At 32.9% G+C, this 15,073-nt stretch overlaps 3 protein-coding genes across 3 annotated transcripts; 1 reads left to right on the top strand and 2 right to left on the bottom strand.

The window, feature by feature from the left end:
* Positions 1–702: 702 nt before the first annotated feature.
* On the bottom strand, positions 703–2,420 carry LOC145031616 (uncharacterized). The gene is made up of 4 exons (XM_078980209.1): positions 2,309–2,420; positions 1,559–2,203; positions 1,247–1,357; positions 703–1,141 (listed from the first exon to the last, which is right to left on the bottom strand). The coding sequence occupies exons 2-4, from the start codon at positions 2,195–2,197 to the stop codon at positions 995–997; spliced, it is 897 nt and encodes a 298-aa protein (XP_078836335.1). The 5' UTR covers positions 2,198–2,203; positions 2,309–2,420; the 3' UTR covers positions 703–994.
* A 3,206-nt stretch (positions 2,421–5,626) lies between these two features.
* On the bottom strand, positions 5,627–7,650 carry LOC145031617 (UBP1-associated protein 2B-like). The gene is made up of 2 exons (XM_078980210.1): positions 6,228–7,650; positions 5,627–5,878 (listed from the first exon to the last, which is right to left on the bottom strand). Coding segments are annotated over exons 1-2 (1,296 nt in total). The 5' UTR covers positions 7,523–7,650; the 3' UTR covers positions 5,627–5,877.
* A 4,722-nt stretch (positions 7,651–12,372) lies between these two features.
* On the top strand, positions 12,373–14,976 carry LOC145029089 (vesicle-associated protein 1-2-like). The gene is made up of 8 exons (XM_078977710.1): positions 12,373–12,502; positions 12,761–12,861; positions 13,635–13,705; positions 13,811–13,892; positions 13,982–14,097; positions 14,185–14,358; positions 14,448–14,612; positions 14,709–14,976. Exons 2-8 carry the CDS (start codon positions 12,813–12,815, stop codon positions 14,823–14,825), a joined length of 774 nt encoding a protein of 257 aa, XP_078833836.1. The 5' UTR covers positions 12,373–12,502; positions 12,761–12,812; the 3' UTR covers positions 14,826–14,976.
* Positions 14,977–15,073: the final 97 nt, after the last annotated feature.

The following is a 15,073-nucleotide window of genomic DNA, read 5'->3' on the forward strand; positions in this document are numbered from 1 at the left end:
TTTCGTCGCCATTTATATTCCATTGATTATCGACCTCTTTTTATTCTTGTTGATTATGCCATATATTTTCGTCGCCATTTATGTCCAATTTCAAACGTAATTTTTGTTTAAGGTCCAATCTCATAAAGTTGTCAAAGCTCAAGGAGCTATTCATACAAAATATATTTTTCGTCGCCATTTATATTCCATTGATTATCGACCTCTTTTTATTCTTGTTGATTGTCAATTCTTCCGCTCTAGTCTTTCCGCTGAAGAAAAAGCTCTTCTTCCCCAATTAATTCAATATCATCGATTTTCTTTTTCAATTCCTTCCATTCCTTTACTTTAACTTATCAAACAATGTAAAATAATATTTGTAAATAAATTTACACTCATTTATTTAACAATATGAAATGTAACCACATCCAAGTATTTATGTATGTCGCAAAATACAAGAAGCATTTTTCATACAAAATGCTGAACAGAAAATTTGATTATTAATCAATTACATTCTTTCATCTAATTGGAATACAATATATATATATATATATATATATATATATATATATATATATATATATATATATATATATATATATATATATAAACATGATGGACAATCATACATCAAAATGTATAACTTTTTAATACAAAATCAAAATGAGTGACTTAACACAGCAAAGCAACAAAGAAAACTAAATGTCATGCCAAAAACACAAGAAGAAAAAAAAAATCGACTAAATGTTTGACATATCCATTGATATTAGTTTTTTTATGAGTAAGGGTTCTCTACAACAAAATATCATACGTATGATGACAATGCATATTTGGAAAAATGTACCTCTTTAACAAAAGGGAAAGGGTAAAAAAGTCATTATCCTTCTCCAATTCTGAACTGCCTCAAAATGTACAAATCAAGCACCCATATTTCAGTGTTAACTCAGGATCCATGGCTTCAAATTTGCAACCTCATCACACTGTTGGCTTTCTTTTTAGCTACCAAAAGTTTGAATTTTCATCTCTTTCCATCTGGTTTTCCAGTTAAGGGGCTAGTTTCGGCTTTCTTCTGATCTTGAGGGGCTACTACTGGTTTGCTGTTGTCAAAAAGTTTCCCACTTTTGGCAATGGCAAGGATGAGTTCAAGTTGCTTTTGTTGTTGATCCTGCATTTCAAAATATGGCCAATAAATACCCCCAACAACTCAATTTTACAGATAACAGATAACAGAAAACAGAAAAACAAAAATGTTAATAACTGAAGCACCAACCTGCATTGCCAACAGAACTTTCTGAATTTCAGCAAGCTCTTTCTCCAGAATGTCTTCTTGCATTGCAAGTGCCCTAGTGGCTTCAGAGTTTTTTTGAGCCAATTCTGCAGCCTATAAACACAAACAACTTTAATATATTTTGCAACAAAGACTCCAAGAACATTAGATGTTTCTTGATTTACATGATACGATGTATTCTAATCCATAATAAAGCAAAATTTTGCATTTCTAGAACTGAAAAAGAACAAATTGCAGTATCATACAAACATTGTGGCATATAATAACTTTGGGTGTAAACAAGAAGACACATACCTGAGCTATGGGCTCCTTCATAGACTTCCTCGTTACCCTAAACCGAATTCCCAGTTTCTCAAGCTGCCTTGACAAAACCCTAATAATGGTAGCTGAGTTTCGAAGATCCTCTTCCACTTTCTCAATTCTCTCAACCAAATTAACCCCAGAAGATCCGGGTTTACTAAACCCTAAACAGATTCTCCTCCATTGTCGTCTCCTAATAGTAGCACCAATCACAATCCCCACCACCAACAACAAAGACTGCCACACTGTCACCCGGTTCCCAAACCACTCCAAGACAGGTTTTTGTGAAGTCGAAAACGTTGAATTAATAACAAACCCGATCGAAAGAACAGCTGAAGAAGCAAGGCAAAAGAATTCAGCTATAGAAAGGAAAGCATCGATATTGAATGTATCAGCAGCAACAATGTATTGTTTATCAACAACTCCATCTGATTCCAAGGCTCTTATCGAAGAATGTCGTTCCGTATGAATCGAACGTAACTTCAATGGGATTACCAGTCGGGTATTTAGGGTTTGGTAATGCGGAAGAACTGTGATATCGAAATTAGGGGTCTTAGGATTGGGGGAGTTTAATCTGAGGGAGATGCGAGCGTGTGAATGACGGATAACGAGGTTTTGAAATGTTATTGACATGTTGAACTGGCAAGATTGGAGAAGAGGATTAGGGTTACGAGTGATCAAAAGGTTTGGGGAAAATTTCGAACTGTGAATGAAGTGAATTGTAGAGATTGAAGACAAACTTACAGTGCGATGATGCCAAAGGTTGGTGGCTTGGCGCCTTGGAATATCCGATGAGATGACTCGACAGTGGTGAAGTTTAGAATTCAGGTTTTGGTTAGGTGGGACGCATAACAAATACAATTGATTATCGATATGAAACACGACTATCTCAAGTTATATTATGTAGTAAAAAACTTAAAATGAAATAATCAGTCATTAAAAAAATGTGTTATTACATAAAAGAGTATTTCTATTCGATATTGTTGACGTTTGAAATGATCCGGTATTATTTTTTTTAGTAACAAAAAAGATTAAAAAAACATATATATATATATATATATATATATATATATATATATATATATATATATATATATATATATATATATATATATATATAGTGTGTGTAATGTAGTTTCGAGATCTTATTTAGAATCGTTTTTAGATTATAATCTATTAATCTTATATCTTATAAAAATTAATATATGCAAGTTACTTCAACCTACAACATGCATGTCAATGTTCTACAGATTTCAAGATGAATGGTTAAAATTGTATGTACATGACTTTATGTGATAAGGAAATGTTCGATTTTAAGCTTAATGAATGAAATAGTTTTTTATTGTTTATTGGATTTTGAACTGATATGTGAAATCAATATTTTAATGTCAAAAAGACTTTAAAGATTACACTTAAAGATACTAAAGATTGAAAATCAAAATGTTGTATACTACATTTTTATGTTAGATCTTGTTCTAAAACCGATATTATTAGAAGTTATGGTTGCTCATACATAGAAGAATTAAAAGAATAAAAGTAGAAGAATATTTAATTTCTCTTCTTTTTATAGTTCAATATGAGTTTTTCTTGTTAGAACTTCAAAACGATAACTAGTTTTGGATCTCTGAATTTGAATCCAAGATTATCAATTTATTCATTTACACAAAAAAAAATGAATTGCTTTGATTCAAAATAATTGTACGATAAAAAATAACTTAAGAACTTATATTCATTAAAATTAACATAATTTTGTTTTTATACATATTTATTCACTTATTATTTTTTATGAATACAAATGGCCACTGAACTTGTTTTGATTGTTCACAAAATATCATGATGACCGGTAGACGAATATTTTTTGATGTTTTGCTTTTATACGCATTTAGTTATTTGTATTTGTTTTTGTATATATTTAACATTTATGTTCTCTGTGTGTACACATTTAGTCACCCATCGCGTATATATTCATCATTTGTTTGATTTTCCAGAAGTTACAAGAACCGGATTCATATCTTTATTTAACAAAAAATAATAATAATAAATACAAAAGTTCATGTGTGTCATCTAAAACCCTAAATTATTAAGTCTATATGCAGAAGAAGAATTTGTTATCTTAATATTTGGAGAACGTAAAGAATTGAACATGGTTTATACATTCTACAATAAATTAGGATATCCACATTATGGCGTAGATGATGCACGACATGCTCTTAGAGAGTCATCTAACTACCCTTGTCCTCATAGGGGTAGAACAAAAAGACATCATCTGAATCAGATTTAAGATATGATTAATTTTTGTACTTAAGGTTTGTTTTTATTATTCAATTGTCTGGGAGTTGTTAATAGATGATTCGTTTTTTTTTTTTTTACAAATCCTAAAACTAGAACTGAGAGTAGGCTTGCACTTATTAACCGCTTAAACATATTTGTTCCAAGAGAGAAGATTTAGGCACATGAAGTTGTTTAACTTTCTTGGTGTTCGATTGAAATTAACAAACAGGTTAATTCCTTATCTCTTAGCTTGAGGCTCTACTTGATGCAATCCTAATGAATTCGGTTCTTTTTGAAGATTTGTTGGAGTGTCAACCCTGTTAGCATTTGTATGGTGAAAGTAAACTCATTTGGCTCAGAATATTTGGATATTCAATTTTATGAATAATAATTTTTCATTTGTTTGGTTGTTACTTGATAAATTCTACCATTTATTTTTGTAGAAGTTTCCTCCAACAAGCAAGCTAGATTCCAAAGTCTATGGTAACCAAATGTCCAAAATAGATCCATAAAACCCACATTGAGATAAAACTCAGAAGAATTAGATATAGAGAATGTAAATTTCCTCCAACAAGCAACAAAAACTATGCTATTTTTGAAAAAGATGAAATTCTAAACAAAACATAAGTAACTAAACATAAGTGACTAAATACATAACCTAAACATAAGTGATTAAATGTGTACAAAAACAAATCACATTGGCTTGAAAACATACACCAACAGTTCATATGGCATTTTGTGAACAATTCATAAGAGTTCAATTGTCATATACATACAAAAGAAAAAGACTAAACGTTTATAAAGACAAAACTATGTTACCTTATAAGTCATTATCCCTAAAACTAAATTTTTTAATGACTTTTAACCCATTTGACAAAATTTTGGCCAAATAATTTTGATTTTCCTTATTTACTCATTATAGATTATAGATAAAAATATAAATAAATAAAATCAGGTCATTCATATACAAATTAACCAAAAAAGGCAAACCCTACCTTCTTTAGCAACTCCTTTTAGTTTTGCGTATTTTATTACTCACACTAAAAGCTATTACTAATCACATTAAATTTTAAAAAGTAAATAACAATGAAATTGGAGAACTGAAAATAAAGGCAATTTCCAGAGATTATCTTACCATATTATCACCAATACAAACAATGTAGTTTTATTTTACACATAATGACAGCACAGTTACACTTATTTACCCAAAATAGTAAGGTCATCTAAAACCTGTGAAATATGCTCATGTTTCATGGCTATTATTAGCCAAGACATATAATACGTTACTATTATAAATACAAAAATATAAATAATTTACTTCTATGAGTAAGTTACATTAGAAAGTAATACATCTATATTCTATTACACAAAATTTGGCTCTTCGATTTAGTATGAACTCAACACTACCAATTCATACTTTTTAAAAGCACAAAAATTACCAAAAGAAACTTTATACAACAGTTTACTAATTGAAAACAGATTTGAAAATATATGCAAATTAAAGCCCTCAAAAACCAACTAAAAACCATAAAACATCCAATTTAAACAAGTAAAACCAGAAAAAAGTTAATATAAATAAAGAAGTTTATGCAAATTAAAGCCTCAAAAACCAACTACAAAACTAATAAAGAATTGTCAACACAAATAACAAAACAAAAATAAATTAATATAACTCTTGAACCAATAAAGAATAAAAAAAATTATCAACCATGTCATCTTCAAGACATAGAAGGAACATGCATAAGCCATTTGAAATCAAGAAATCAATGAAAATACTGCTGAGGAAAACTCTGAAGAAAGTAAAATAGGATGAAGGATATAAAATGTCATCAAATCCATACAAGGAAATTATTAAAGTATATATTCAAAATATTCATAAAAGAAAATAGCAAAAAATGAGAAGGATTTGATGATTGAAATAGGAAAGATCTTTGTACATGCACAACTTCCAAGATATAGCCACCAACAGAAAATAAAGCCTTTAAAACATATTCATTCTTCAATACTCACTGAAAATTAACCTCAATGACAGCTGTACTTCATCTGCAAATACACAACTCAACATGTAAAAAGAGAACAAATAGACTTCACTTTCAAAATTGTAGTAGTACCAAAACATCTCAACTTTTTAAAAACAAAAATCATGAAAAAAACCAACATAAAACTCAACTTTCAAAAATGAAAAAACATATGTAAGTTGTAACCATTTTTCATATTATAGACCACATGTTCTATTTGAACCCAAAAGAGTATATTTTTTTTAATCCATTTTAAATTCGAATTGCCTCCTGCAATATGAAACAACACTACTACAAAACATCCTAAAAACAATAAAGATAGATTCAAGTGAATATATACAGAAAAGAACCAAAAACAATCCATTAGATCATACCACGAGTGAGATTGATAACCACCGAAAGAGCCACCACCACCACCACCACCACCACCTTGAGACCTGGAACCAGAAGCTGAACCTGAACCTGAAGTCAAAGCAGCTGATCCTACTTTCTTCTTCGGGTAGGCATTTAGTAGGCCTACACCCTGTAGCATTGGGGGAGTAGCCCCTAGCAATGACGTATTATCAACACCCATGGGTGCACCACCATAGTAACTACCTAACCCGGGTTGAGCGCCACCAATAGCAGCACCCAGTTGCCCCAAAACCCCTGAAGCATAAAGAGGATTTGCTGCGAGAAACCCTGCGTTTTGATTTGAAAACAAACCTCCATACATAGGGTTCAATCCCAGAGACTGATTGAACATTCCAAAATTTTGAGTCGCAGCAACAGCAGCCATCATTTGAGGGGTGGGTTGTTGGACAACGGGTGTGGTTACAGTCGCCGGAGATGAAGATGCAACTCCCTTGTTTTTCCCGTCGGCTGCCTTCTGGCAATGCAATTTATGTCCTTCGAATACTTTGTAAGGCTCTTCTAAAGCCTTTCTAAACCCTTCTTGAGTCTTATACACAAACAAAGCAAAGCCACGCGACTTTCCTGTTGACGAATTAAACCCTAATGGACCTGTCTCGATTTCCCCAAATTTGGAGAAGAATGCTCGTAATCGCTCTGCATCAGCATCGGGTTGAACGTTACTAACATAAATCTTCCTACTGGCGTTGTCCGTGGAGCCGGCGATTGCAGACCCTAGAGATGCCAACTGACACGACGCCATTCGGTTGTTAATCTTCTTCTTTGGTTCTTTGAGAGCTTTCATTGCCCCTTTCCGTGACCTAAATTGAACGAACCCAAAGCCCTTCGCTTTCCCGGTGACACGGTCAATGACGACGTTACAATCCTCGATTTCGCCGTACGGTTGGAAGGCGAGAGTTAGGGTTTCCTTAGTAGTGTCCCAGCCAAGGCCGTAGACGAAGATCTTCCGGTGGGACTCGTCACTGTCGGCGGCGTCACGAATTCGGGTGTAAAGCGAAGGGTTTGCTATGGCGGCGTTGATGAGAATTTCGATTAACTGGTCCTTAGTGTATGGTTCGATGAGCTTCTGGATCTGTTCAGGTGAGTTTTCTTCCACATCAGAATCCGAAGATGTCTCGGCAGCTTGATTAGCTGATGTGTTTGAGATGATCGATTTTTCTGCAACATTTTTCTTCTTCTTTGTCTTTACGAACTTCTTCTTGTTGGCGTTTAATGGTTTCTTGGCCGGCTTTTGCTTATTCGCTGCGGTTTTCACCATTGTTGCAGAGGGAGGATCGAGAAAATATCACTCTAACACTGTTGCGAGTAATGTATGGACGAAGGAGATGGGAGAGAAATGGGGAAATGGGGGTGTATCGATACCATTCGTGAAAGGTTGTTTTAAATTATATTTTATTGTTGAGAAATAAATAATAAATATGTCCAAATCTCATTTATAGTTTTTTTTCTAAGAAATAAAAAATAATTATATCATTTATTATAGAATAATGACTTCAAAGGATTTTTACCTTTTAGGTCGCTAAACTTTTATTTGTAACATATTAACCCTTCAATTTGTTAAAACAGGTAAACTGTTTTTAGGAGATTTGATATCTTTGTAACTTAAATATCTATAAATGATGTATTATGTGGAAATGACATGGTATGCCCCCTCATTAAAATTACAATTGAAGTCTAAGTTGCATTTGGTTAGTAAACTCAATTAGGGCATGAATTCTTCTTCCATCGCTCTAAAGAATGGCATCATCGTCTCCCAGTGATCGGAAGTTCATTGTAGTGGATTTTCACTACAACAGGACGTTTGCACCAAATCCTTTAGTTTACTTTGATCCCGACAAAGCATCCGTTTGAGACGTTGACTTTAGTGGGTTTCAATTCGAAGAGTTCATGGATTTCCTTCAGAAGCTCACAATATCAAAAAGTAAATATATGTACTTCTGCCTTCCAAAAGAATCGTTAAGTGAGGGCATTTATACACTAGTCAACGATGGTAACTACAAAGAATTTTTTGGATATGGCGTATGCTAATGACAAGAGAATGAATGTGTATGTGGACCACCAAAATGAACTTGTATTTGACTGGATTGAGGATGAGGTAAGTGAAGATGAAAATGGCAACTGCCAAGAAGATGAAGATTCGGTCTTGTCAAACACATATTTTGTTGACCATGAAGAAGATGATGCTTCTTATCCATTTCCAGCCAACAAAATCGTAAATGATAGGTTTTTAAACATTCTTTTGTCAAGATACAGTAAATGGAGATCAAACTGATGAATATGTGTTACCCCAATACCATGTACATGATGAGAGACAACCATGGGATCAGATGAAACCAATGGTAGGTATGTGATTTTCTAACCCTACAGAGCTTAAAGATATGTTAAGCAATTAGGCAGTTGCTAATGAGTATGATCTTTGGTTTGAAAAAAACGACTCACAAAGATTGTTAGTTAAGTGTTGCAAAAAGAACAAGTCACCATCTTGTCGTTTTAGACTTTAGGCCTCCTGGATGGCTAAAAAGAATTCTTTTCAGATCAAATCTATAGTGAGTGAACATAACTGTTCTAAGGTGTTTACATTTGGGTAGATGGTAACTTATAAATGGTTAAGCAAACATTTTATAAGTGAAATTATAGAGAAGCCAAAATGAGTGCAAGGAAGATGAAAGTTCCACCATATTCAACATAATGTGGGTGTGGGACAATGCATAAATGCAAAGAAATTTGCATTACAATAGATTGAATGAAGCCTAATTGAACATTATGGGTGATTGTGGTCATATGGTCAGGAAATTTTGAGGACAAACCTTGGGTCTACTGTGAGGTTGGATGAAGAAGACATCATGCCGGATTCCACAACTTTGTTTTCCAAGTACTATGTATTTTTAAAGTTGTGAGGGATGGTTGGAAAGAAGGGTGTAGACATGTAACAGGGCTTGATGGTTGCTTTTTAAAAGGCATAGTTAAAGGAGAAGTTCTATCAGCTATTAGGAGGGGTGCAAATAACCACATATACCATATAGCATGGGTTGTGATATGTGGTGAAAACAAAGCCACATGGAAGTGGTTCATAGATCTACTTATGGATGGCATTGATGGTGGTCTTGGTGCAGGGATTACCCTTCTTTCTGATGGACACAAGGTGAGTGTTAGTTCCTTTTTATGTTTTTTTTTTTTTTAATTTTTTTTAATGTTTGTTTCACTTATTTTGTTGTTTATATTTGTAGGGGTTGTTACAAGTAGTGAAGAAAATATGTCTAGAAGCTTAACACATACAATGTGTCAAGCACATCATGCCTAATTTTAATATGTAACATTTTATTTCAAGAAGTTTCTTATTTCAGGATTGTAGATAATAAATAGATCAAGTAAAGACCTTGGTCTTCAAGGGAATGGGGTTTAGACCTTATTAGATGATGATAATTTTGGATAAGTGATTAAATTCTTGGTTTGTGTATTGGAGTTAAAGGGTAAAAATTAGAAAAGTGATGTTTCAGACTTCTTTCATGAATTAAGGATTTTATCTTTTCCATTGATGAAACCTAGGTTCGCATTACTAAGTTTTAGTTTATCTTACAAACGATGATGTTCTAGATTCCTCGCCAATCCCAATGTCTACATCAAAATCTATCAAGTAAGGAACAACCATGTAGGATCGTATCGAAGGTAAGGTCCGTTTGGTATACAATGTATACCATTTGGAAATCCCACTTTAAACACCTCACGATATGCAGCGTAGATATCATCCCCATAAGTAAATCAATCAGTTTAATGACTTAGAATCACTGATAAATCTTAATTATATGTTAATAATAACGACTATGACTATAATTAAAAGTTACACTTGAATAAAATAAGTGTAGCTTAACTTACAGGGCACACTGATGAAAACTAGGAATTAAGCGGGAAGAACTCTAGCTTGAGAGCTTCTAGTAGCTAACTATCTGACACCGCAGGGCTTTACCAAAGTGACCGGGAAGTAGGGAGTAAATAACTAAAAGGCTTTGAGAGAGTTTCAGAGATATTGAGTGGAAAGGGTGTGAGAAATAAGCTAATCTTTGAGGGTTTATATAGGACTGAAAAGGGTGCGCGCCACACACAGACTAGGTGCATGCCTCGCATCTGGTCAAACAAGGGTGATGTGGCAGCTTCTGGGTGGTGATACATTTCGAGCATCTAGTGGAGTGTCAGTGCACGTGGTGCACTTTGTCGTTGCAAGCGAGCGCACATAGGGAATTTTCGTTTCTTCAAAATTTCATATATTCTTCATACGAGCTCAATTTTGATGAGTTTTATATCCACGTGTAGCCATCGACGAGAAATACAACTTTCATTTGGACTCCCTTATTTAATTGCGACTTTATTTTTAAAGTTATATTTTTAACAGACTTAGACTGTTAAAGTCGTTAAAAATTCAAAACTCTCTAATATGATATTCGTTCTCGACTATCTTTATATCGACATATAGGTAATGACGAAATCTTGAACTCTTTTTTAGATATTTTTTCCTAACAATCGACCGGTCTTGATTTTGGTTTCTGAGTCGTAGACTGCTAAGCTGAAATATTAGAAAAATCATAACTTCCTATTACGAAGTCAGATTTAGACGTTCTTTATATGTACGAAATCATTGTCACATATACTGTAACTTTGATTAAGATTATTTATCCTAAATAATCTTCTATCAAAAAGTTAAATTTTAATGCTTATAATATTAAAATTGAATAGCTCGAATCTGCAGGTGTTACACCTACAGACGATCCGCCTCCATCCATGACTTGCTTCATGTGTACTTATGCCAAAAGTGGCAATCCTAAACATTACCTTAATCCCCTACCATTACTACATCACCATTCCACATTAGTATATTTGTGCCCTTAATGTATCAAATTAGCTAATTGACATCCAATATGAATTTAATATACTATAACTTTGGATGTTTGATTCAACCTCATGCACAAACTCCAAAGACGTATTAGTGTCGATAAATATACCCTTTTGTATGTAAATGTACTAATTTAGCCTACTTATATTGCAATATGTATTTATTTTCCTTTCAATGTGAAACTAATTATAAAAATATTCTAGACTTACAATAGTAATTGATTAAATTACATAAAATTTTCATATGGTTCGCGCTAATTTGTAAGTTTCGTCCTTATTTTTGCTTTTTCACTTGAACTATTCATATGATTTTCTTTTGTTATAGATTTTGTCCCTAAGAAACCTAACATGATTGTATTACCCTTTTCTACTTTTTTTTATATAATTTTAATAAATAACAAGGCCTCGCCCCGTCTATATGAATTATCTATCAACAACATCATCTCCCTTAACTACTTCTCTTATTAACAACCAATAAAGAACTATTAGATAACTTAATGTTTAGATCTAGATGTTTAGTTCAACTAGATTTCTTATTTATTTATATATAAAAATATGCAAATGCCTAGAAGAGTAATTAGCAAAAAACAACAACATACACATCAAGTCTTCGATTCTGATTCCGATTCTATTAGGATGGAAGAAGCGAAAGGCAGAGACAGATTATCCATCCAAGATACACATAATGTAACGACCCGGATTTTCATGTATCACAAGGAATGAAAAGTGTAAATTTAAACTAATGAACGATGAAACCTGAAACTTTCAATCAAACAAAAGATGGTTTACGTTAATTTTTAAAAAAAAGAATTGAATGCTTCTTTTGACATCGCACAATGGACGGTTGATGTAATTTACTCTAATACAAATAAATATAAATAATAAATCTATTATAATAAATAATTTTTTGGTTATGTCATATTCTCGTTTATTTTGATACATGTTATTTTATGATTATTTTAAATTAAATTTTTTTCACATGTTATTTGATGATTTTTTCCCTATTTTATTAAAATACACAGAGTATTAAAATATAATAAATATTGAGTGAAAATATCACTTCTATATTAAAGTCCTGTAATTTTTTTTTATTAAAATTAAGAAAAATGAATATTTCAATTTTATAATATCATTTTTTTTTCGATCTATGGATAGTTTGTGAATTAAATAAGTTTCAGACTTGACACGGTGTATCTCACGAGTCACGTCACGAGTTCAAAATGAAGTCGGTCCTTACCAACCCGCCAATCGCCATGGAACTATAACGCAGTAACACAGGCGTTTGGGAATTCGGTAATCATCCTCTAATTCGTTCTATCCAGTATCCACATTGTTTGAATCACGTTTCCTTCAGGTGATTCTTATTAGCTCAATATGTTCTTTGATTAGCTTTTCTCTACTATACTCTGTTTTCGTATTTCTCCTCCAGAAACTGAAACATAGGAAGATTTCAGTAGTTAATTAGGGTTTTCTTTTAGAAAATTGAACTGGTTTTGCTAATTAATGGATCAAATCGGAACCAGTACGACTCTATCACAGTCCTTAGTGTGTGTTTCATGCGTGGTTCTAATATTGGCTGGAATTATGGTATGATTGCAATTTCTGATTACAGGAAAGGGATTTTGATACATCTATCTTATTCTGTTTGAATTTTCGATGGGAAGATGAACACGGAGCTGTTGGAGATTCAACCTGAAGAAGTTAAGTTCATATGTAAGCTGATTCTTCTCTCTTATTTTTATTTGCTTTCATGCTAGATCTGCTAGAAGCTAAAGTTGATACATGAAACTTAATGGTTATAGAGGGAAAATAAGTATATTACGAGTTCAGATACACCAAGCAATGTGGCCTTGCCAATAAAGGAAAGTTAAATATGTACTATGAAACCACAAAACCGTTGCCTTACCCATGGTAGATGAAGCAAAACATTCAACTTTTTTTCATGGTCTATGATGAAAGTCACAAAGTCTGTGGGTCAATGATACTGATTGTCAGTGAAGACAGTTATAGCAGTTATTGGTGGCAAAAACTAGGTCTTATCATATCTGTTACAAGTTTTTTGAAGAAACATCATAATCTTGTTGTAATTCATGATCTTTTCAATAATCAGAACCAACAAATTTATGAGTTTGTTTCACTAAAAGTGATCATACTCATTTTTTCACTACAATCAATGTATTGACATCTTGATAGCCCATTCAATCAAGCATGTATCAGCATTCTAATTCAATCATCAATTTGATCATTCAATTAGACATATACCCATTCTCTAATACCATATTTTGTAACTCCACTCAAGGGGATAGATGAAAACAACATTCATTAGTCATTTCTTACATAGATATTCTTATAATATAAACACATTGATTTTTGAGGGTGCCTTCCTGTTACATGGCTAAGTCTACTACAAATACAGATCTACAGTTTTGATTTTTTATATAAGAATGTGCTAACTCATGATGTTCTTATTCTCCATTTCACATTAGTTGAATTCCAGAAACAAAGCTCATGTTGTATTCGACTGACAAATAGATCCGATCACCATGTTGCTTTTAAGGTCCTAACCTTATTCCCAACATCTAATCTCAATCTTAACTCTAAAGATTTGATAACAGATAACATCAGATTTATCTTTATCCACCTGAAGTAAAATTTTTGGCAGGTTAAAACCACATGTGCAAAGAAATACTGTGTCAGACCACATACCGGAATCATCAAGCCAAATTTAACATGCTCTTTCACAGGTATAAATATAATCTTTTTATTTTTCAAAATTCTTGAATGTGGGGTTGGAATTTGGATGCTACTGATTTGCTGATAATCTTTTTCACAGTTACTATGCAAGCACAAAATGCAGTGCCTTCTGATTTTGTATGCAAGGACAAGTTCTTGATTCAAAGTACAATTGTTCCCAAGGGTACAAAAGAGGAGCATATCACATCTACAACGGTTGTTATAATGAACTTATGAACTAATGAAGATGTTGTTTTGAATTAGAAAGTTGATTCTTTTATCTGATTTATTTAATCTTTTTAGTTTTCTAAAGAGGAAGGAAAGCATATTGAGGAAAAGAGGCTTCAAGTGATCCTTGTTAGTCCACCCTCCTCACCTGTGTTATCTCCAATGAATGAGATATCAAGGATAAGGCCATATAATGCATCCCCAGAATCAAATGATGATTTTGCTCAAAGATATAGCTGTTATGCACCTGTAAGATCTTTCAGTTGTGTTACTTAATTTGTAATTATAGAGAAATGGTGTTGATAATTGATATTGAGTTGTTTTGAAATTTATGAAAGGTTGAGGAGGGAATAGAGGTGTCAAAAACTAGAAAGAGTGTTTGTGTAGTGGCAATGAAGAAGGAGCAATCTTTAGCAAGGAAGCATACAGAAGAGCTGAGATTATCAAATGATGTGGAAGAGATGAAGTCAAAACTCAGAGAACTTGAATCACTGCTTCGACAGGTCAGCATGTTGTTTTGTATTTGGTTGGATGGAATGGAATGGAATCACTCATTACATTCCATGACCATGTTTGGTTAATGGAATGGATTTTTGCAGGAAAAGCTTAGAAATAATGAAAACACAAGAACAAAAGGGCAGATTGGATTCCAATTCCTGTTTGTTGTTGTGGTGGGACTTTCTGGGCTTTACCTTGGATACATGTTGAAGTCTTAACCGATTAAGACTCAAGGCTTAAGGCTGCATGCTTATTACCAGGTTAGTGTCTGTGTCTATATGTGCGACTTTCTATCTTAGTATATTTCAAAAGACTCTTTTACCCCTGCCATAAAAACTGCCACTTTTGAGTTTTCACTGATTGTTGATCTTGATAGAAATTTAAAGACAAGTTTACTTTCGTTTATCTATATATGCTAATTTTGGTGTGACAAAAAAATAAAAAATTGGTGTTATATTATTCATTT

This window comes from Lactuca saligna, chromosome 2 (assembly GCF_052625555.1).
Source record: "Lactuca saligna cultivar CGN05327 chromosome 2, ASM5262555v1, whole genome shotgun sequence".
In the NCBI taxonomy this organism is placed as follows: Eukaryota; Viridiplantae; Streptophyta; class Magnoliopsida; order Asterales; family Asteraceae; genus Lactuca; species Lactuca saligna.